Here is a 20,501-nt window from a genome sequence, read left to right on the forward strand (position 1 = left end):
TCCCAGAGTGCTAGGATTATAGGCATGAGCCACCGTGCCCGGCCTCCAAGATTCTTTCTGAAATAGATTTGTTCTGTCTGAGAAACCAACGAACTAATTTACAAAGAGGGGATATTTTGCATACTCCTAGTAAAGCAATAACCAGTAATAATGATTACCGCGTTAAATATTTAATAGCTCTCTGGTGTGTGCCGTGGTGCTCTGCCCGAAAGGCATTTCTACGTGTTATCTTTTTTCATCTCCACGGTTCCCCTTTGAGGTGTGCTGTTATTATCCCCATTTTACAGATGAGGAAACTGAGGCTTTGGGCAGGAAACTGCCCAAGAAAGGGTAACTAGAACAGGTGTCCGGAAACTACGGCCACATGAGGGATGCCTAGCACATTTATCCGGCCCCCTGGGTGTTTTTGCCACCGCTGCCTGTCCTGCTTAGCAGCCGCTGCCTGTCCTGCTTAGCAGCCGACTCGTCCCGGGCCCACAGTGCGCACTCTCCAACGGCCTGAGGGACAGTGACCTGGCCCCCCCTGTTTACAAAGTTTGAGGACCCCTGAGCTAGAACATTAGGGCAGCAGTGGGAACCAGGGCTTGTTCTGGCTCCAGAATCCGAGTGGAAAACCACTAAGGAGTCCTGCCCCGCCTTCTTTCTCTCTTTCAAGCTTGGGTGGAGCAGAGAGGGGACTTGCCTTCAGTCCTGTGCTACGTGAGGTCACAAGGTGGCTCAGCGGCTTAAGGAAATTCAGTTAAATTTTGATAAACCTTATGAAAATGCGGAGCAATAATTAACTTCCCAATTGTTAATGCGGCATTCGGATCTCCACGGCCCAACTCCCGTTGGTGGGAAACACTTCAATGAGTAACCACTGAATAACGAGGAAGGCCTGGCTGCTGTTTCCCAAATGAACCCCAGTTATTTAGCAATGTTACGTGCATTTTGTTGTATTGCAGTGTGCAATGAGGCTCGTTTAAAATATTTTTTCACCAGCAGATCAGCAGGTATCAAAGTTTGGAGCTGTGTCGATAAATATGATTCTAACTCATTAGCAGAAGAGGTCAAGATGAATAAAACCACTAAGCATGATGTATTAGAAGATACTGCTTTCCATCTCCAAGAAATAATTTAGTTCTTGCATTTTCATGCCACCTAAAGTATCCTGAATTTTTTCTGTGCCACACAGATTACTTGAGAGTGGAATGTTTTCCCAAAAATGTTAGAATTTACATGAGTTGCTGACTGTTGGGAAGTCTATTTTGCGAGTGGTGCCTTAATTTTCTTCAAGTTTATTTAAATAAGCGTACCTTGTTTCCAACTATTGCTTTGGTTCATGCTGAGGTTCTCCCTATACCAGGTCCCCTCTGATGATTTGTGAGAGCACAGTTTCTTCCCTTCTAGTGGTCAAAAAAAAAAAAAAATGCATTCGACACAGTATTTTGTGTTTTTCTCACTGCAGGTATACTTTTGTGACAGTGTAGACAGATTTTACTATAGTAGTCCCCACTTATCCGTGGGGGATACGTATTATGTCAAGACCCCCCAGTGGATGCCTGAAACCACAAATATTACCAAACCCGATTGCCGACACTTGGAACACGTTTTCTGTTCATGCCTTCCACCCACGAACTTCATGCCTTTTCCCTCTTAACGAAGCACTTAGCATGCACTGTGGCCACGACGTTGGCAGTTTGAGGTGCAACAGCAAAACCAACATAAGTCTCTTTTTTTCTTTCTTCGAAATCATGAATAGAAGATTCATTCTTGCTGTAGATCATAGCACCCTCAGCCTGTGATTCTTTTTTTTTTTTTTTTTTTTCTTATTCAATCGAGAACTTTCACCTTTTCCCTTTAAAAGAGGCTCTTTGCGGCTGCCCGTTGGCACGTCCAAATGGCCAGCATCGCTCCTCTTGCACTTCGGGGCCATCGCTGATAAAATAAGGGTGACTTGAACCCAGCACTGGGGCAGTCCATCTGATGAGTGGAGTCGCTGGGGTTCTGCAGGTCGGGGAATGTCCCAGGGAAGAAGGGCTGGACACAGAGAGGTTTCACGTCCCAGGCGGGACGGGGTGGGAGGGTGTGAGATTCCATCGCTACTCAGGACAGTGTGGAATGTAAAGCTTATGAATGAGTTCTTTCTAGAATTTTCCATTTAATATTTTCAGTGACCGAGGGTCACTGAAACTGAGGAAAGTGAAACCTCAGATGAAGAGGGACTACTGTATTATTTTTTATTTTTCTGAGACAGAGTCTTACTCTGTTGCCCGGGCTAGAGTGAGTGCCGTGGTGGGGTCAGCCTCACTCGCAGCAACCTCAATCTCTTGGGCTCAAGCGATCCTCCTGCCCCAGCCTCCCGAGTAGCTGGGACTACAGGCATGCGCCACCATGCTCGGCTCATTTTTTCTCTATATATTTTCAGTTGGCCTATTAATTTCTTTCTATTTTTAGTAGAGACAGAGTCTCACTCTTGCTCAGGCTGGTTTTGAACTTCCGACCTTGAGCAATCCACCAGCCTCAGCCTCCCAGAGAGCTAGGATGACAGGCGTGAGCCACCGCGCCCGGCCGGGACTACTGTATTTTAATAATCGCTAAAATAGTCAACTTGGGTAGAATGCACATCCTGGCCTAAATTGATTGTTTTAACAGTTCTTCATAATGATCAAATATCTGGGCCTTTCAAATATGCAGTCAATTATGGCTGAACTTTTTGTATCTTTATTTTTTGGTGTTGGTGTAACAAATTCTGTTCCCTGTGTCTTAGGTGGGCGCACTTCTTAGTTGCATAATTCTGTTGCCTCATTTCAGACCACAAGCTAGTGCAGGGGTCCTCAAACTACGGTCCCCGGGCCACATTGCTGCCCGCCTAGCACATTTATCCGGCCCGTCCAGTGTTTTTGCCGCCGCTGCCTGTCCTGCTTAGCAGCCGGCTCGTCCCGGGCCCGGAGTGCGCATGCGTGGAATGTGAACTGGGTCCCCCTGTTTAAAAAGTTTGAGGACCCCTGAGCTAGTGACATGAAAGCAACAGAGCCCATTTGTGATCCGATAGTCAAGATAACTGATTAAATCCTGTTTTTACTCAAAGCATATTTTGGCGGGCACTTTCCTGCCTGTTCTGTTTATTGTGTGGTTGATGATGTGCAAATGGAGTGTTTGCACCAGCAATACAGGCGTGCAGCCAAGTTGGAGACTCAGAATTTCAGGGTGGCTGTGACTCGCCTGGGAGGTTGGTGGGTGCAGATTCAGGTCTGATGAGGCCAAAGAGACGGAATTTTCTAAGTTTCCAGGTGTTGCCAGTGAGAACAGCAAGCTTGCCTAGAACCCAAGAGACGCAGGCAAGAGTTGGAAATGAGCAGAGCTAATCTGATAGCGTGCATGATGGCCCCAGCTTCTTGCCCATACTCTCTTAAGTTGAATCTACCTCCTCAACTGAGCCTCAAATCAAATCAATCAAAAGAATCAGAGGCATTGAATAGCAGTCGTCGTATTCTCATATATCAAGTATTGCAATGATCTAATAAGGTAATAGGACACTTTTGCGTTTTTCTACGGTTTCTTCGTATCATCCATTAGTCTGTCCACCTCTCAGGCCTCTTCGTACTGTATCTCATTGAATATCAAACGTGGTGCTCATGAAACATTTCCGCTCTTTCTGGGGCTCTGTAGCTGCAGTTATTGTCGCTTATTGTGTCTGTAGCAAAGAACAAGGAGGGCACGACCTCTTGAATCCTTGCATGAGTTTTGTCACCAAATGAAACGAATCACGTGCAATTGTTGCCCTTAAATTTAAGACTAATTTTCTTTTTTCTTTTTTTTTTGGAGTCAGAGTCTTACTCTATTGCCCAGGCTAGAGTGAGTGCCGTGGCGTCAGCCTCGCTCACAGCAACCTCCAACTCCTGGGTTCAAGCGATCCTCCTGCCTCAGCCTCCCGAATAGCTGGGACTACAGGCATGCAGCACCATGCCTGGCTAATTTTTTTCCATATATTTTTAGTTGGCCAATTAATTTCTTTCTATTTTTTTTTTTTTTTTTAGTAGAGACAGGGTCTCACTCTTGCTCAGGCTGATCTCCAACTCCCGACCTCGAGCGATCCTCCCGCCTCGGCCTCCCAGAGAGCTAGGATGACAGACGTGAGCCACTGCGCGCGGCCTTAGGCCTAAATTTCTAATACCTTAAGTGAGCGTGTATGGAACCTTCCAGAGAGGCTAACCTCAAATCCTTAGTCGTTGGGGCGAGAGCACAGGTTGAGTCGCACCTGTAGAGATCTCAGCACGGAGGACTTGATTTTGTGTGTAATTTGACTCCAGAAACATCATTTTGAGATACGTCGAGCTAAATTTTTAATATGAAGTAGTTGTGGCTTGAAAATCAATGCATTTAAGACCCATCAAAGGCCGGGCGCGGTGGCTCACGCCTGTCACCCTAGCACTCTGGGAGGCCGAGGCGGGCGGATTGCTCGAGGTCAGGAGTTCAAGACCAGCCTGAGCAAGAGCGAGACCTCGTCTCTACTATAAATAGAAAGAAATTAATTGGCCAACTAAAAATATATAGAAAAAATTAGCCGGGCATGGTGGCGCATGCCTGTAGTCCCAGCTACTCGGGAGGCTGAGGCAGGAGGATCGCTTGAGCCCAGGAGTTTGAGGTTGCTGTGAGCGAGGCTGACGCCATGGCACTCACTCTAGCCTGGGCAACAAAGCGAGACTCTTGTCTCAAAAAAAAAAAAAAAACAAAAAAACAACAACAAAAAACGCATCAAGTTAGAATCTTAATATAAAATAGTTGTGGCTTGAGAATCAAGGCGTACCGTCTGATCTGTTACAGAGCACAAAAGTAGCCGCCATAAAGACAAGAGGAAACCCGGAGCAATAAAATGGGGCGGAAGGAGTAACCTGGCGGAGGACGTGGCCGAATTGAGCCTGGGATTGGCGACAAAAGGGCTCTCTGCCTATGGGAACAAGACCGAGAGCGCAGGGGGCCCTAGGACTCACAGCAGGACAAAACGTTTTTTATCCTACCCACGGTTTGTAGAAGTGATGGTGGTGGCCGACAACAAGATGGTTTTGTACCACGGAGCCAACCTTCAACACTATATCTTAACCCTGATGTCAATTGTAAGTACATTCCGGAGAAGGTGACTCATGGGGTCGCCCGGCGTTCCACTGGGGGAGCGGGATCCCCCCCCAGTGGCTTGGCTGCGGCTCATTTGGGGCTGGTGTATGTCAACCCTCCAGGCGAGTGGCAGAAGAGAACCTAAGATCGATTATTCATGGGCTGCCTTTTTCATGGTAACAGTAGCGGTCATCGGTATTGTTTATTCTGTGTTAGATTATGTGCTTCTTACTTAAAAGGCGTGAGTTCTAATCCTCCTGGCAACCCTGCTGGTTGGGATTTGTCATCCTGATTTTTTGGATGAGAAAACTGAGTCTCAGAGGAGTTGGGTCACTTGCCCATGGCTAGGGAAAGCTAGGAAGTGACTCAGAACACTGCATGTGTTCTCTAAGCTGGTCTGGTTCCCCCAAACCAATGCTTTTCCCCCAAACCCCCTCGCTTCTGAGCTTCCAACAGCCCGGTGAGAGAATCGCTGTCACCCCTGGAACTTTTTAATTCATGTAGCTGTGAGCCTCCAGGCTTCTAATTAAGTAGCCCTGGGGTGAGTGAGCTTGAGGAATCTATCATTCTATTTTCCTAGTGTCATTTTTTGAATCGAAAATATACAGTACATTTGCATGATTAAAAAAAGAATCAAACAGAACCAAAGACAATTGATTAAAAAATGAATATCCCTCTCTGTGCCAATTCCCAGAGGCAACCATTGTTAACCGTTTTTGTGGGCCAGCCGTGGTGGCCCACGCCTGTCATCCTAGCACTCTGGGAGGCCGAGGCGGGAGGATGGCTTGAGTCCAGGAGTTTGAGGTTGCTGTGAGCGAGGCTGACGCCACGGCACTCACTCTAGCCTGGGCAACAGAGTGAGACTCTGTCTCAAAAAAAAAAAGTTTTTGTGTATTTCTAACAATCACTGCCCAATAGAAATGTAATGCAAGTCACGTATTTAATTTTAAATTTTCTAGTAGCCACATTTGAAGGTAAAATTAGTTTTAATAATATATTTTATGTCATATGCAAAAATCATCCCCAAAATTAATGAGATATTTTACTTTTTTTGTACTAAGTTTTCAAAATCCAGTCTGTGTTTTAGACACACGGCGCATCTCGGTTTGGGCTGGCCACCCGTCCACGTGCTTGGTAACCACGCGTGGAGAGAGTGACTACTGTATGCAGCAGTGTAACTTTAGACCCTGCTTGAGCAAATAAGTATGACTCTGCAAACAGAAAAGGAGCATTTTCGTGCTCTGTTTTCCACACTGCTGTTTTCTTGAAATGCTCAAGATTGTTCCATTAGCAGCCCATAATAGACCCACTGTTAACTCATTTTAAGCCTTAGCATAATATTCCTTTTTATGGATTAACCTTAATTTATCCGAACTGGAACCTACTTTTAATAAATTCCCCAGACGGGAAAAGCATTCCTGTTTGGGAGTATTGCTTTAGGGTTTCTTCTTCCATCCGTGTGCCCTATGTTGGTCTTTATCTTCCCCCCTCTGCTGTGAACAATTCCCTTAACTCTCTCCCCAGCCCCGCCTCCCCCCTCCTCCTCTCTCACCCCCTGCCCTGTCCCCTGCTTAGCCCCTTATGGCCAGGAAGCAAAGGAAAACCTAACCACGTCTCGCCTGTGCACACTTGCATTTCCACCCCATAATTTCAGATCTGTCATGAGACTTTTGATTACGAACAAAGACTTTTGGGTCAGACTCACCTAGATCGAGAGTTCTGGCTCTTGTCACTCACGGCTGTGTGGCCTTGGACAAGTTGCTTAACTTCTCTGAGCCTTAGTCTCCTCGTTTATTGAACAGAGCTTGTAATGATACCTAGCCTGAAGTTTTGCTGTGGTCACTAAAAATAAATGCATACGCGGTTTTCAGCAAGCATCTAGTCCATAATAAGCATGCAATGAATGTTAGCTCATAATTAGTTATAGTAATGCCAAAAAAAAAAAAATAAGGTTAGCAGATTGTCAAGGACACAAATGAGTGAAAAACATAAAGAACAGTAGTAATTAGCAAACGTGGTCATTGTGAGATTTTTGTGAGTTGGCAATCCTGGATTTCACATGGGAGGAAAAAGCTTGTTGGAAAATTAATGTCCGGTGTTCTTGGTGCAATGAAAAATGTTAAGCCTCGTGGCAGCGAGATTTTTACAGGAAAACACCTTGGAATGTAAACGTGTTTGAATTCATTATTTTCTAAAATGGCCATGTGTGGATTTTACAAAGAGACTTGAAATAGATGACGGTTGAGTGAATGAAAATTGAGAACCACAAAATGCGTATGTTGCATGAAACGTAAACAGACATGGAGCCCAACGTAAGACGTGAATTGCTTATTGCTTACACGGAGTTCACAATTAACTTTGAAAAATTTATCTCGGTTACAGGTAGCCTCTATCTATAAAGACCCAAGTATTGGAAATTTAATTAATATTGTTATTGTGAACTTAGTTGTGATTCATAATGAACAGGTAATAAAGTTTTTTTTTCTTTTTTTCTTCTATCTGTATCCGAAATGGCATATCTAATTGGTGTTGGTTCAAGAGACCAACCATAACTCTTCTCTGTATTTAGGACGGACCTTCTATATCTTTTAATGCCCAGACCACATTAAAAAACTTCTGCCTGTGGCAGCATTCCAAGAACTACCCAGGTGGAATCCACCATGACACAGCTGTACTTGTAACCAGGTATGTGGATTTCTTATTCCTCAAATCTTTCAGTTTCAGGTCAAGTGCATGGGCTAGGGTAGCCAGCCCCTGGTATATAGAGAGGGCTTCTCAACTTAGGCACCGTTGACACTTTGGACCAGATAGTTCTTTGCTTTGGGGGTACCCAGTGCATTGCAGGGTGTTCAGCCCCATCCTGGCCTCTGCCCCCCACATATAAATCAGTAACACCCCTCTTTGCATTTGTGACAACCTGCAGTAGTCTCCAGACATTGCCTAGCGCCCCCTAGAGGGTGGCGCAGACTCACCCCTGGTTTGAGAACCGCTCACCTGTAGGTGCCAGGTGAGGAATAAATGTGCCAAGCAGTCCTGAGAGTACATGCCTGGTATAACACACCTGCTATTGCCATGCACTACAAGTCTAGTGTCGCCAACTTTTGTGATTTTTGCAAGAAGCCTGAAAGGTGGATTTTTTTTTTTTTTTTTTAGTGTGAGATTTCCCAATTTTTCAATGGCAGCTGCTATCTCAAAAATGTTTAAAGCATTTATAAGGCGCAACAAAGGGGGGTGCTGGCCTAACTGTGCCACCTCTGATATTGTCATGAACACTTAACACTTAGATGAACTGAAATGCATGGCATTTAGCGCCTTCTCAGGAATGTTCTGGAAGAGTCTTTTTTTTTTTTATTCTGGGACAGGGTCTCACTTTGTTGCCCAGGCTAGAGTGAGTGCCATGGCATCAGCCTCGCTCACAGCAACCTCCAACTCCTGGGCTCAAGCGATCCTCCTGCCTCAGCCTCCCAAGTAGCTGGGACTACAGGCATGCGCCACCACGCCCGGCTAATTTTTTTCTATATATATTAGTTGGCCAATTATTTTCTTTCTATTTTTAGTAGAGACGGGGTCTCGCTCTTGCTCAGGCTGATCTCGAACTCCTGACCTTGAGCGATCCTCCCTCCTCGGCCTCCCAGAGTGCTAGGATGACAGGCGTGAGCCACCGCGCCTGGCCGAAGAGTCTTTATGAAAGTAGAAGCACTTCCTCCGGGGTATTTGGGAAAAGCCCTGGTTGGAGGGTTTCCTGACTGCTCTTTGGCTATCCAGGCTGCAGAAAGAGACTTCTTAATGGAGCTTTTAATCCTTAAAGCAGCTAGTCCCAAAGTTTTTTGAGTGGTGAAAGGCTGGCCTTGTTAAACTATTTTTTGTAACTCCCCTCCCAAAAGTGTGTGCTTTTGTGAATGCCTGGAAGAGTCTAAAGCAAGGGTCCTCAAACTGCGGCCCGAGGGCCACATGTGGGCCACCTAGCACATTTATCCGGCCCTCTGGGTGTTTGTGCCGCCGCTGCCTGTCCTGCTTAGCAGCCGACGCGTCCCGGGCCCGCAGTGCGCACTCTCCAATGGTCTGAGGGACGGTGACCTGGCCCCCTGTTTACAAAGTTTGAGGACCCCTGCCCTAACGTGTGTGCCTGTGTTGACATTTACTCTCTGCTGTTGTCAAGGCCTAAGTCTGCTTTGTTTGCAGGCAGGATATCTGCAGAGCCCATGACAAATGCGACACTTTAGGTGAGTCCTCTGTTGTGTCCTGCAAGGCAAAAACAGTTCATTGCATGTTTTTTTTTTTGTTTTTTTTTTTTATTTCAAGCCATGCTTGCTTTTTAAGGTTAAAAAAAAAAAAGAAAACCCTTGTCGTTTTGCTTTCCCTGCCGCCAGGTCTGGCTGAGCTGGGAACCATCTGCGATCCGTATAGAAGCTGTTCCATCACCGAAGACAGTGGGTTGAGTACAGCCTTCACGATCGCCCACGAGCTGGGCCACGTGTGAGTCGCCTTGCTGTGCTTTCCTTTCATTCCCAGTGACCTAACCCTTTCGTTCCTTGAATGCATCCCTGGGCATTTCTTTGACTTCAGGGAGCGAAAGACCCTTCCCCAGGCATGGTAGAGTTTGCAGGGCTGAAGAGCTTTGAACCCAACTGGGGGAAGTGACTAGATTCAGAAAGTTGAGTAAATGCAGTGCAACCTCTTCGGCCGTAGCTTGTGCGCGTGCCCAAGTTCAATAAGCAAGATCTAATATTCATTCCTTTTCTACTGGGAGTGGGAGGAATTGGGGGCTTTCCATTCCTTCCACTGAAGCAGAGAGTATGTTAGCATGGAGAACTTTCCAGACTTTGTCTAGGGGGCTCACCCAATATTGCCCCTGGTTCACGAGATCTGCACAAATCCAGATCATTCCTGACTCTGGTTACTCGAAGCTCTGATTCAGACATTTCGGCGCCCGGGAACAGTGATATCCCCCTTTCAGGAAAGAGAAGGAACAAAAATGCAGAGAAGGAATCACTTCCTAAGTGTGGTCACTAAGTGGCCGTTATGAAATGGCTTTTCCCTCTTTGCTTTTTAGAGGCAGAGCCTGGTTAGAACGTGGGATGAAACTGCAAACTTACTAGAAGTTATTCTGATATTTTTATCTGCATTGCTTGCTTTCTGGAATGATTAAGTACTTACACCGTATGTTTTGAAATAATTTTCTAAAAAGCTATGATTGATATAATACAGCTGTGTATCCATTGTGTGGCAGATATTAACTTTATCAGCAGCCGATGTCATCTATTAGGCAAGCTTTTCCATTCGATCATTTTTTTGAAGGTCACATATGTGCAATATGCTATGCTGGGCATAGAGCAAGGTGCACATATTCAGGTATCTCTAGTTCAGTTCCACGGATAATGGGTATATTTTTAAACTGGTGCCTTTCAAACATATTTAAAGAGCACATTCCTTTTCTTTTCTCCAAAGGAAATAGTGGCAGATGCCCAACACTTGGAACCTAAAAGAGGTCTGGCTTTCCAATAAGCAGCTGCAACAGGCCAGACCTGTGTAGTCAGTATACTATATGCCCTTTTGGTTTCTGAAGCACCTTTGTGAAACTCAAAAGACTCCCTGGAGAGAGTTCCAGTTATAGCTGCCCTACCTCAGTAGCTGTGAGACCTTGATCAAATAATTAAATCTCTCTGTGGCTCCATTTCCTTATCTGCAAAATGTGGATAATAATAACACAAGGTTGAGTATCCCTTATCCAAAAATGCTCAGGACCAAAGTGTTTTGGATTTCAGACTTCTTTAGATTTCAGAATATTTGCATATATAGAATTAGATATCTTGGGACTACTGTGTTTCCCTAAAAATAAGACAGGGCCTTAATTTATTCGTCCTCAAGAAGACACCCTAGGCTTATTTTCAGGGGATGTGTTATTTTTTTTTAAGTACAGTACAACCATCTACATGATTCAAATACAGTGAAGTCGTCTTCTTCTGAAACATCATCCTCACTCTCCAAACCCTGAATTCCATCTTGCATTTCTTGCGACTCTATTTCCTTTAGAACCATTGGCCCCGATCTCTCCTGTGGAGCACTAGAGCTGTCATGGGGCAGATGAGAAGGGCTGCTCGTGTTCTTTCCCGCTCCAAGACAACATGCATCGGTTGTGCATAGCCACGCCCATCACTAGGGCTTATTTTCATAGCCACGCCCATCACTAGGGCTTATTTTCATAGCCACGCCCATCACTAGGGCTTATTTTCATAGCCACGCCCAGCACTAGGGCTTATTTTCATAGCCACGCCCATCACTAGGGCTTATTTTCATAGCCACGCCCATCACTAGGGCTTATTTTCATAGCCACGCCCATCACTAGGGCTTATTTTCATAGCCACGCCCAGCACTAGGGCTTATTTTCATAGCCACGCCCAGCACTGGGGCTTATTTTCATAGCCACGCCCAGCACTGGGGCTTATTTCCATAGCCACGCCCACCACTGGGGCTTATTTTCATAGCCACGCCCAGCACTAGGGCTTATTTTCATAGCCACGCCCAGCACTAGGGCTTATTTTCATAGCCACGCCCATCACTAGGGCTTATTTTCATAGCCACGCCCATCACTAGGGCTTATTTTCATAGCCACGCCCAGCACTGGGGCTTATTTCCATAGCCACGCCCACCACTGGGGCTTATTTTCATAGCCACGCCCATCACTAGGGCTTATTTTCATAGCCACGCCCATCACTAGGGCTTATTTTCGGGGTAGGGCTTGTATTGCACACATGCTTGGACATCCTGCTAGGGCTTACTTTATGGGTAGGTCTTATTTTCGAGGAAACACGGTAGGACCCAAGTCTAAACATAAAATTCATTTATGTTTCATATCCACCTTATACACATAGCCTGGTGGTAATTTCATATGATAATTTTGTGCAGGAAGCAAAGTTTGTGTTAAGTACTTATGTATGGAATTTTCTACTTCTGTTGGCACTCAGAAAGTTTCAGATTTTGCAGCATTTTGGAGTTTGGAATTAGGGAGGCTCAACACATGGTCTTTATTGGGTCAAAGAAATGATTGAATGGCACAAACCATATAAAGCATTTAACACCCTTCCCGATGTATCGTGAGTGCTGTAAGTCTTGACTGTCTCTGTTAAGTGTTCAATAAGTATTTATTATGATGCAGCCCCTTGCAGTGAGCAAATGTGACATTAGAACGAAAATAAATTTTCTGTTTGTTTACATGATGAAATGAACTTGATTTTATCAAGTCAGGGCAGGGGTGGGAAATAAACACCAGCTGCTTTTCACCGGAGAAAAACAACCAAGATTTGACCGGTTTGCTTGTTTTGGGGATTGTTGCTGTAGATATTGCACCAGTCTGGGAACTGGATACCAGAGCAGCCCTTCTTTTTTTTATTTTTTAATTTTTTATTTTTTTCGAGACAGAGTCTCACTCTGTTGCCCAGGCTAGAGTGAGTGCCGTGGCGTCAGCCTCGCTCACAGCAACCTCCAACTCCTGGCCTCAAGTGATCCTCCTGCCTCAGCCTCCTGAGTAGCTGGGACTACAGGCATGCGCCACCATGCCCGGCTAATTTTTTCTGTATATTTTTAGCTGTCCAATTAACTTCTTTCTATTTTTGGTAGAGACAGGGTTTCTATCTTGCTCAGGCTGGTCTCCAACTCCTGAGCTCAAACGATCCTCCAGCCTCGGCCTCCCAGAGTGGTAGGATTACAGGCGTGAGCCACCGCGCCCGGCCCAGTCCTTCTTTTCAGGAAATAGACTCTTAAATATTAAGAGTCTTAAGTTTTAGGAACTATTACTCAGTTCAACCAAGGCAGATCTGGTTTTACTATCGCTATTGGCAAATACCAAGGGGACCTTCATTTTTTTTTTTTTTTTTTTAAAGAAAAATAAAAGGAAACACAAGAGGAATGAATGGGATAGACTCCACGGGCTTTTATCCCAGCTTTTCCTCTCTTGTGAAGCAAGTGTGCACGCTTCTGTCTGACTCACCAATTTCTGTATTTAAGACGAGCTAGTGAGGCCAGTGCTGCCCCAGCTCCCAGTTAATCCGATGTATCAGTTCTGTGATTGGAGACAGTCATCCCGAAAGAGAGAGAGGGAGAGAAAGAGAGAGAGAGACCTGTCACCCGATGGCTGATGGCTGAGCTGAGAATGGCATGTGGGTCCTACAGCTGAGGTTTCCGGATTGAGGAAATCCTTCCTGTCTTATTTTTTCTTTCTTTCTTTCTTCCTTTCCTTTCCTTTCCTTCCCTTCCCTTCCCTTCCCTTTCCCTTTCCTTTCCTTTCCTTTCCTTTCCTTTCCTTCTTTCCTTTCCTTTCCTTTCCTTCCCCTTCCCCTTCCCCTTCCCCCTCTCCCCTCCCCTCCCCTCCCTTCCCTTCCCTTCCCTTCCCTTCCTCCGGATTGAGGAAATCCTTCCTGTCTTATTTTTTCTTTCTTTCTTTCTTTCTTCTTTCTTTCTTTCTTTCTTTCTTTCTTTCTTTCTTTCTTTTCTTTCTTTCTTTCTTTCTTTCTTTCCTTCCTTCTTTCTTCCCTCCCTTTCCTTCCTTCCTTCCTTCCTTCCTTCCTTCCTTCCTTCCTTCCTTCCTTCCTTCCTTCCTTCCTTCCTTCCTTCCTTTTCTTTTCTTTCTTTCTTTCTTTCCTTTCTTTCTTTCTTTCTTTCTTTCTTTCCTCCCACTCCCTCTGCCTGAGCCAAGAATGGCAAGTATGTGCTAAGGCTGCCACCAAGGAGGTCCCTCCCAGGCCCAAGGGGACGTCGGCAGCCCTTCCCACGGGCAGCGCCTGGTTAATTTCAGCATCCTTTTGCGCCTGACTTTCCAGGGAGCCAGCACCAATCCATGAGCCTCTGCACAGAGCAAGGAGCTGTTTGTCATTAAGCCAGTTGAATGGGCATACCTGCCTCTGGTTTCCCTGCTCGCCACATTCTTTCACGGGCCTCACTGCGCGCGAACTTTGCATGCCTTCATGATGACATGCCTACGCAGGTATGCCATGTGTCAACCTGACCCACACAGGGGAGCATGCCAAGGCCCACAGAGTGAGCCTCTTATTAGAAAGCTTTTGCCTTCCATTTTTGACACCCGACTTGACCCTTTATATTCACAACGTTATTGTGTAACCTGCCAAATTCCTGACTCTATAAATTGCCCATCAGCCGCGTTAGGAATGCCAACTACTGTATTCTAGCACCAGCTACATGTAGCACATTCAGAGCCTCTGCAATTCCAAAAAGTGCACTTAAATAAATGGCCCTACTCATATTTTTTTTTTCTACATTAAAGGCACGCTGTATTAAATTGGGAGAGAGTTGTATTTTAACCTGTAGTCCATCTCGAATTATCTTAAATTTTTTTTTCACTTACCAGGATTCAGGCTCTTATGCAGTAGCCAGTTAATTTTTTTTTTTTTTTTGCTAGACACATGCATTCTTGAAGCAATTGTAATTGTAACAGCACGATCGCTCGGTGTTTGTTGACATTCTCAGGTGTTTGTTGACATTCTCATCGTCCTTTCGTTGGCTTTAGGTTCAACATGCCCCATGATGACAACAATAAATGTAAAGAGGAAGGAGTGAAGAGCCCCCAGCATGTCATGGCTCCGACATTGAACTTCTACACCAACCCCTGGATGTGGTCCAAGTGTAGTCGAAAATATATCACTGAGTTTCTAGAGTAAGACTTGAACTTTCTTTCTCCTATCTGGCCTCCATGGAGCGAGCTAATTGTGGGAAAGAAAATAGAGAGTCAAGCATTCCTCTTGAGTTGTTATTTTTGTTGACATTCCTTGGAGGAGGAGGAGGAGGAGGAGGAGGGGAAAAAAAATAACTCGCGGACATCTGTGTAGTTCCTATCCCTGCCAGGATTCTAGATTGCAGACTGAGCTAAAGCAGAGGTTGGGATCTCAAAGGGAATGTGCAAAGGGGTTGCTTCGTTTTGGATAAAGCTTTGAACTTTGTTCGGGTCTTAGGGGAGAGAGGCCGTGAATGCAATTCCATGATGAAGGCCACAAGTGTTTCTGTGTTTTCCTAACTTAGTAATTTTGGGTTGGAAAAGGGGTGGGGTGGCGAGATGATTCCAAAACAGATCGTGGGAGTGGGTGGACATTGCCGAATTGAGGACGTCCCCTCTCTCTCTCCCCTCCCCCCACTGCCCCGTTCTCTTTCTTTCCTTTTTTCCTTTATTTTCTTGGTCTGTTTTTTTGAGCTTCCTGCTGGGCTGCTCAGAGATCCGATGACATTAGGCAACACCCCTGTGTCACAAATGTGTTGCACTTCTCTCCCAGAAGTATGGAAGGTTAAGTGATTATCCCAAAGCCCCGGGGTGTATATTTCTGCAACCACAGGGAAGAGGAGGCTTTTGTGAATCAGAACTCACCGGGGTGTGAAATTTCCAGGGGAGATGTTTGCAGGAAACTGGAAGAACCCGAGGGTTGATGTTTTCCTTTTTAACCAGATGGTGCAAGGTGTTTTCTTTCTCTGAGTCACTGATTCACTGGTTCGTCCCTTCAGCAGACAGTTACTAAACACCTGTTGCCATGGTTGTGCCCAAATGCTGGGACCAAAAAGACACTATCTTTGTCTCTAAGAAGCTTACAGTCTCTTGGGATAGCAAAAAAATAAACAGATAATTTCCCTGAAAATGTGATGCATACTGTAGCAGATATATACCGTGTTTCCCCGAAAATAAGACAGGGTCTTACATTTATATTTCCTCAAGAAGACACCCTAGGGCTTATTTTTGGGGGATGTGCTATTTTTTTTAAGTACGGTGCAACCATCTACATTGATTCAAATAGAGTGAAGTCGTCTTCTTCTGGAACATCATCATCACTCTCCAAACTCTGAATCCCATCCTGAATGTCTTGCGACTCTGTTTCCTTTAGAACCACTGGCCCCAGTCTCTCATATGTAGCCATAGAGCTCTCACGGGGCAGATGAGAAGGGCTGCTTGTGTTCTTTCCCGCTCCACCACGACATGCCTGGGTTGTGCAGATGCACTGCGTAGCCACGCCCAACACTAGGGCTTATTTTCATAGCCCCGCCCACCACTAGGGCTTATTTTCATAGCCCCGCCCACCACTAGGGCTTATTTTCATAGCCACGCCCACCACTAGGGCTTATTTTCATAGCCCCGCCCACCACTAGGGCTTATTTTCATAGCCACGCCTACCACTAGGGCTTATTTTCATAGCCACGCCCATCACCAGGGCTGATTTTCATAGCCATTCCCATCACTAGGGCTGATTTTCATAGCCACGCCCATCACTAGGGCAGATTTTCATAGCCACGCCCATCACTAGGGCTTGTTTTCATAGCCATTCCCATCACTAGGGCTTATTTTCATAGCCACGCCCATCACTAGGGCTTATTTTCATAGCCACGCCCAGCACTAGGGCTTACTTTCATAGCCACGCCCAACACTAGGGCTTATTTTCATAGCCATTCCCATCACTAGGGCTTATTTTCATAGCCACGCCCACCACTAGGGCTTATTTTCGGGGTAGGGCTTCTATTGCGCACATGCTTAGACATCCTGCTGGGGCTTATTTTATGGGTAGGGCTTATTTTCGGGGAAACACGGCATTTCACACTGACCATGTTGCACGCATAGCTTGCTGGTCCACAAAGCATAGAGCAGAAATGCAAGTTTTGAATATAAAAACTGCAGCGTTTGGACTTGACCTTGGACAGAAAGAACGAGGCAAATGGAAACAAGAAAAACTGTCTCTTCTCCTCCGTTGAAATAGTGGGGTGCCTTTCACGTTCGCCCTAAGCCCTTGATAGCCGCTGTCCTCGCCATCTGTTCGCCTCTGCTTTTCTGTAACCCTGGTCACGCCAAGTGCTTGGGTGACAAAACCTGAGTCCAGACCCCACCTCTGTGTCTACAACTGCCCGGGGTTCTTTGCAAGGCGAAGACGCGGTGCACCTCACCGGCGGCCTGTGTGTTTCTGCTCTCTCCAGCACTGGGTATGGCGAGTGCTTGCTCAACGAGCCCGAATCCAGACCCTACCCTCTGCCTCCCCAACTGCCGGGCCTCCTTTACAACGTGAACAAACAGTGTGAACTGATCTTCGGGCCAGGTTCTCAGGTGTGCCCGTACATGGTAAGCGCACGGGGGCTGCTTCTGCCCCCCCCCCCCTCGGTCCTGCGCTTTTCTGTTCATGCTTTTCCGCTGGATGCTTCCTCTCCGGGAGGGTCCCCAGGGCAAAGCTGAGAACGCAATGGGCGATCGGGGACCAGCCACCGTCATTTCTCTCCCTGAGCAAGGGAGAAAGTGAGGCTCTGTAGGGATGAGGCCAGAGAGAGAGCTGCTGATGAAAGAGCTCAGCTTTTTTCTCTCCTTGTCTCTTTTCACACCTGTTGACCTTGTCCAGGTGGCTTAAATTGTAAGGACTTGGCCGGGCGCGCGGCGGCTCACGCCTGTCATCCTGGCACTCTGGGAGGCCGAGGAGGGAGGATCGCTCGAGGTCAGGAGTTCGAGACCAGCCTGAGCAAGAGCAAGACCCCATCTCTACTATAAATAGAAAGAAATTAATTGGCCAACTAAAAATATATAGAAAAAAATGAGCCGGGCATGGTGGCGCATGCCTGTAGTCCCAGCTACTCGGGAGGGAGGCTGAGGCAGGAGGATCGCTTGAGCCCAGGAGTTGGAGGCTGCTGTGAGCGAGGCTGACGCCACGGCACTCACTCTAGCCTGGGCGACAAGAGCGAGACTCTTTCTCAAAAACAAAACCCTAAATTCGAATCACGCCATTGCAGTGTGACACCCAGCACTCTTCTTTATCTCTGCGAGCCTCAGTTTCCCCATCTGTATTACAGGGAGGCGTGGCTGAGGGCCGGTGCTGTCACGGGGACCTGCCACGCACGGTCCTTCTAGGAACGTGTCTTACGTCGACTGCGCCCCTTGGAATATCTTTGCCATTGATCAGACCCAGGGAAAGAGGGGGGGTCCTTTCCCCGCCCACCTCGGGCGACTGGCAGGGCCTCGGCGGGGGCCGCCTGAGTCACCCGGCCCTTGCCTGTCCCCCCCCAACCCGCAGATGCAGTGCCGCAGGCTCTGGTGCAACAACGCGGACGGCGCGCACAAGGGCTGCAGGACGCAGCACACGCCCTGGGCCGACGGGACCGAGTGCGAGCCCGGAAAGGCAAGTAGTGGCCCTGCCCGCTCCGTGTCCTCCTGTCTCGGGGCAGCCGGCCCGACACGGGGCCGTGCCCCCAGCCCCCGATGCTTGCAGCGTGAGAGGACGTGGCGTGTTCTGGCATGCACGGGGGGTGTCTCTTTTGCTTTCCGTTGCAAACTGTGAAGCTGACACGGTAGCATTGAGGCTGACATGTCCCTGTCATTATTGCCTCGATTTGGGGGACATTCCTTCGATGTATTTGCAGTATGAGAGGATGCAGTCTGTCCCAGCAATGCACGAGTGTGTCTCTTTTGCTTTCCGTTGCAAACTGTGAAGCTGACACGATAGCATTGAGGCTGACATGTCCCTGTCATTATTGCCTCGATTTGGGGACATTCCTTCGATGTATTTGCAGTGTAAGAGGATGCAGTCTGTCCCAGCAATGCACGGAGTCTTTTCGAGCAGGTTCCGCTTAAGGTTGCAGACTGTGAAGCTGACACGATAGCATTGAGGCCGACACCAGAGAGGTCCCTGTTGTCATTGCCTCGATTTTGGGACATTCCTTCGATGTATTTGCAGTGTGAGAGGATGCAGTCTATCTCAGATGCATGAGGTCTTTTTGAGTAGGTTAAGGTTGCAGACTGTGAAGCTGACACGATAGCATTGAGGCCAACACCAGAGATGTCCCTGTCGTCATTGCCTCGATTTTAGGACATTCCTTGGATGTATTTGCAGTGTTGAGAGGATGCGGCGTGTTCTAGCATGCACGGCGGGGGTGTCTGTTTTGCTTTCCGTTGCAAACTGTGAAGCTGACACGGTAGCATTGAGGCTGACATGTCCCTGTCATTATTGCCTCGATTTGGGGACATTCCCTCGATGTATTTGCAGCGTGAGAGGATGCAGTCTGTCCCAGCAATGCACGGAGTCTTTTCGAGCAGGTTCAGCTTAAGGTTGCAAACTGTGAAGCTGACACGATAGCATTGAGGCCGACACCAGAGAGGTCCCTGTTGTCATTGCCTCGATTTTGGGACATTCTTTCTTTGCAACATTTCTAACATTTCTAAAAGCATCCCAAAGTGCTTTTCAATGTGTGAGTATGTTTAACGTGAGGCCGTGTTTCTTTCTCTTCTCCTCCCTTCTCCGGGTGGAATTTTCCCGAATTTTCATGGTGGCGCAGGAAAGCTATCGTGAAGTTGATAGAGCATCGGAGAATGGAAGTATAGAAATACAGCAAACTTTGCTCATATTATGATGCCTGGCTTTCTCCAGCTTGCGTTGCTTCCTTTAAGGAGCCATAATGTCAGCCGGGCGCGGTGGCTCACGCCTGTCATCCCAGCACTCTGGGAGGCCGAGGCAGGAGGATCGCTTGAAGTTAGGAGTTCGAAACCAGCCTGAGCAAGAACGAGACCCCGTCTCTACTAAAAAAAAGAATAGAAAGAAATTAATTGGCCAACTAAAAACATATAGAAAACATTAGCCAGGCATAGAGGTGCATGCCTGTAGTCCCAGCTACTCGGGAGGCTGAGGCAGGAGGATCGCTTGAGGCCAGGAGTTTGAGGTTGCTGTGAGCGAGGCTGACGCCACGGCACTCACTCTAGCCTGGACAACACAGTGAGACTCTGTCTCAAATTTTTAAAAAAAGGAGCTACGATGTCACCTGGGATATGTCCAAATCCAAATTCTCATGAGCGGGTCGCGGTGGTTCCCACGTATTTGTTAATAACTAAACGGAACCTGACTCCGTGCGGCCCCGTGGTAAATAGTGTCGCACGTACCCGGGAGTATGATTAACTTGACCTTCTGCACCTGGTGTGCGTGTGAAACAGCAGTGGCATGACAACGATGTCGTCATCGTCACCGCTCCAAAAATTTTAGGTACGAGACGTTTTAGATATAAATCCCGAAATATATATATATATATATATATATATTTTTTGAATCCATATGGAAAATGGCATTTTGTCACTTAACCAATGATATAATTTCTGACCTATATTTTGGGGTCTTTTGTTTTCCTTATATATATTATTTTCTTCTCTTCTCTCTTCCATTGTCTGCTTTACTCACTTTTTTTTTTTTTTTTTTTTTTTTGAGACAGAGTCTCGCTTTGTTGCCCAGGCTAGAGTGAGTGCTGTGGCGTCAGCCTCGCTCACAGCAACCTCCAACTCCTGGGCTCAAGCGATCCTCCTGCCTCAGCCTCCCGAGTAGCTGGGACTACAGGCATGCGCCACCATGCCCGGCTAATTTTTTCTATCTATATTAGTTGGCTAATTAATTTCTTTCTATTTATAG

General features: G+C 46.8%; 1 protein-coding gene across 1 annotated transcript in view; it reads left to right on the forward strand.

Moving 5' to 3' along the window:
• Positions 1 to 20,501, forward strand: part of ADAMTS9 (ADAM metallopeptidase with thrombospondin type 1 motif 9) — a 186,137-nt gene that overhangs the window by 26,295 nt on the left and 139,341 nt on the right. Inside the window, exons 4-11 of the mRNA XM_075998801.1 lie at positions 4,807 to 5,096; positions 7,477 to 7,560; positions 7,664 to 7,779; positions 9,277 to 9,317; positions 9,465 to 9,570; positions 14,615 to 14,761; positions 17,050 to 17,191; positions 18,129 to 18,233. Coding sequence (XP_075854916.1) covers positions 4,807 to 5,096; positions 7,477 to 7,560; positions 7,664 to 7,779; positions 9,277 to 9,317; positions 9,465 to 9,570; positions 14,615 to 14,761; positions 17,050 to 17,191; positions 18,129 to 18,233 — 1,031 coding nt within the window. The remainder of the gene's footprint in view (positions 1 to 4,806; positions 5,097 to 7,476; positions 7,561 to 7,663; positions 7,780 to 9,276; positions 9,318 to 9,464; positions 9,571 to 14,614; positions 14,762 to 17,049; positions 17,192 to 18,128; positions 18,234 to 20,501) is intronic.

Source organism: Microcebus murinus, chromosome 30 (assembly GCF_040939455.1).
Source record: "Microcebus murinus isolate Inina chromosome 30, M.murinus_Inina_mat1.0, whole genome shotgun sequence".
Lineage (NCBI taxonomy): Eukaryota > Metazoa > Chordata > Mammalia > Primates > Cheirogaleidae > Microcebus > Microcebus murinus.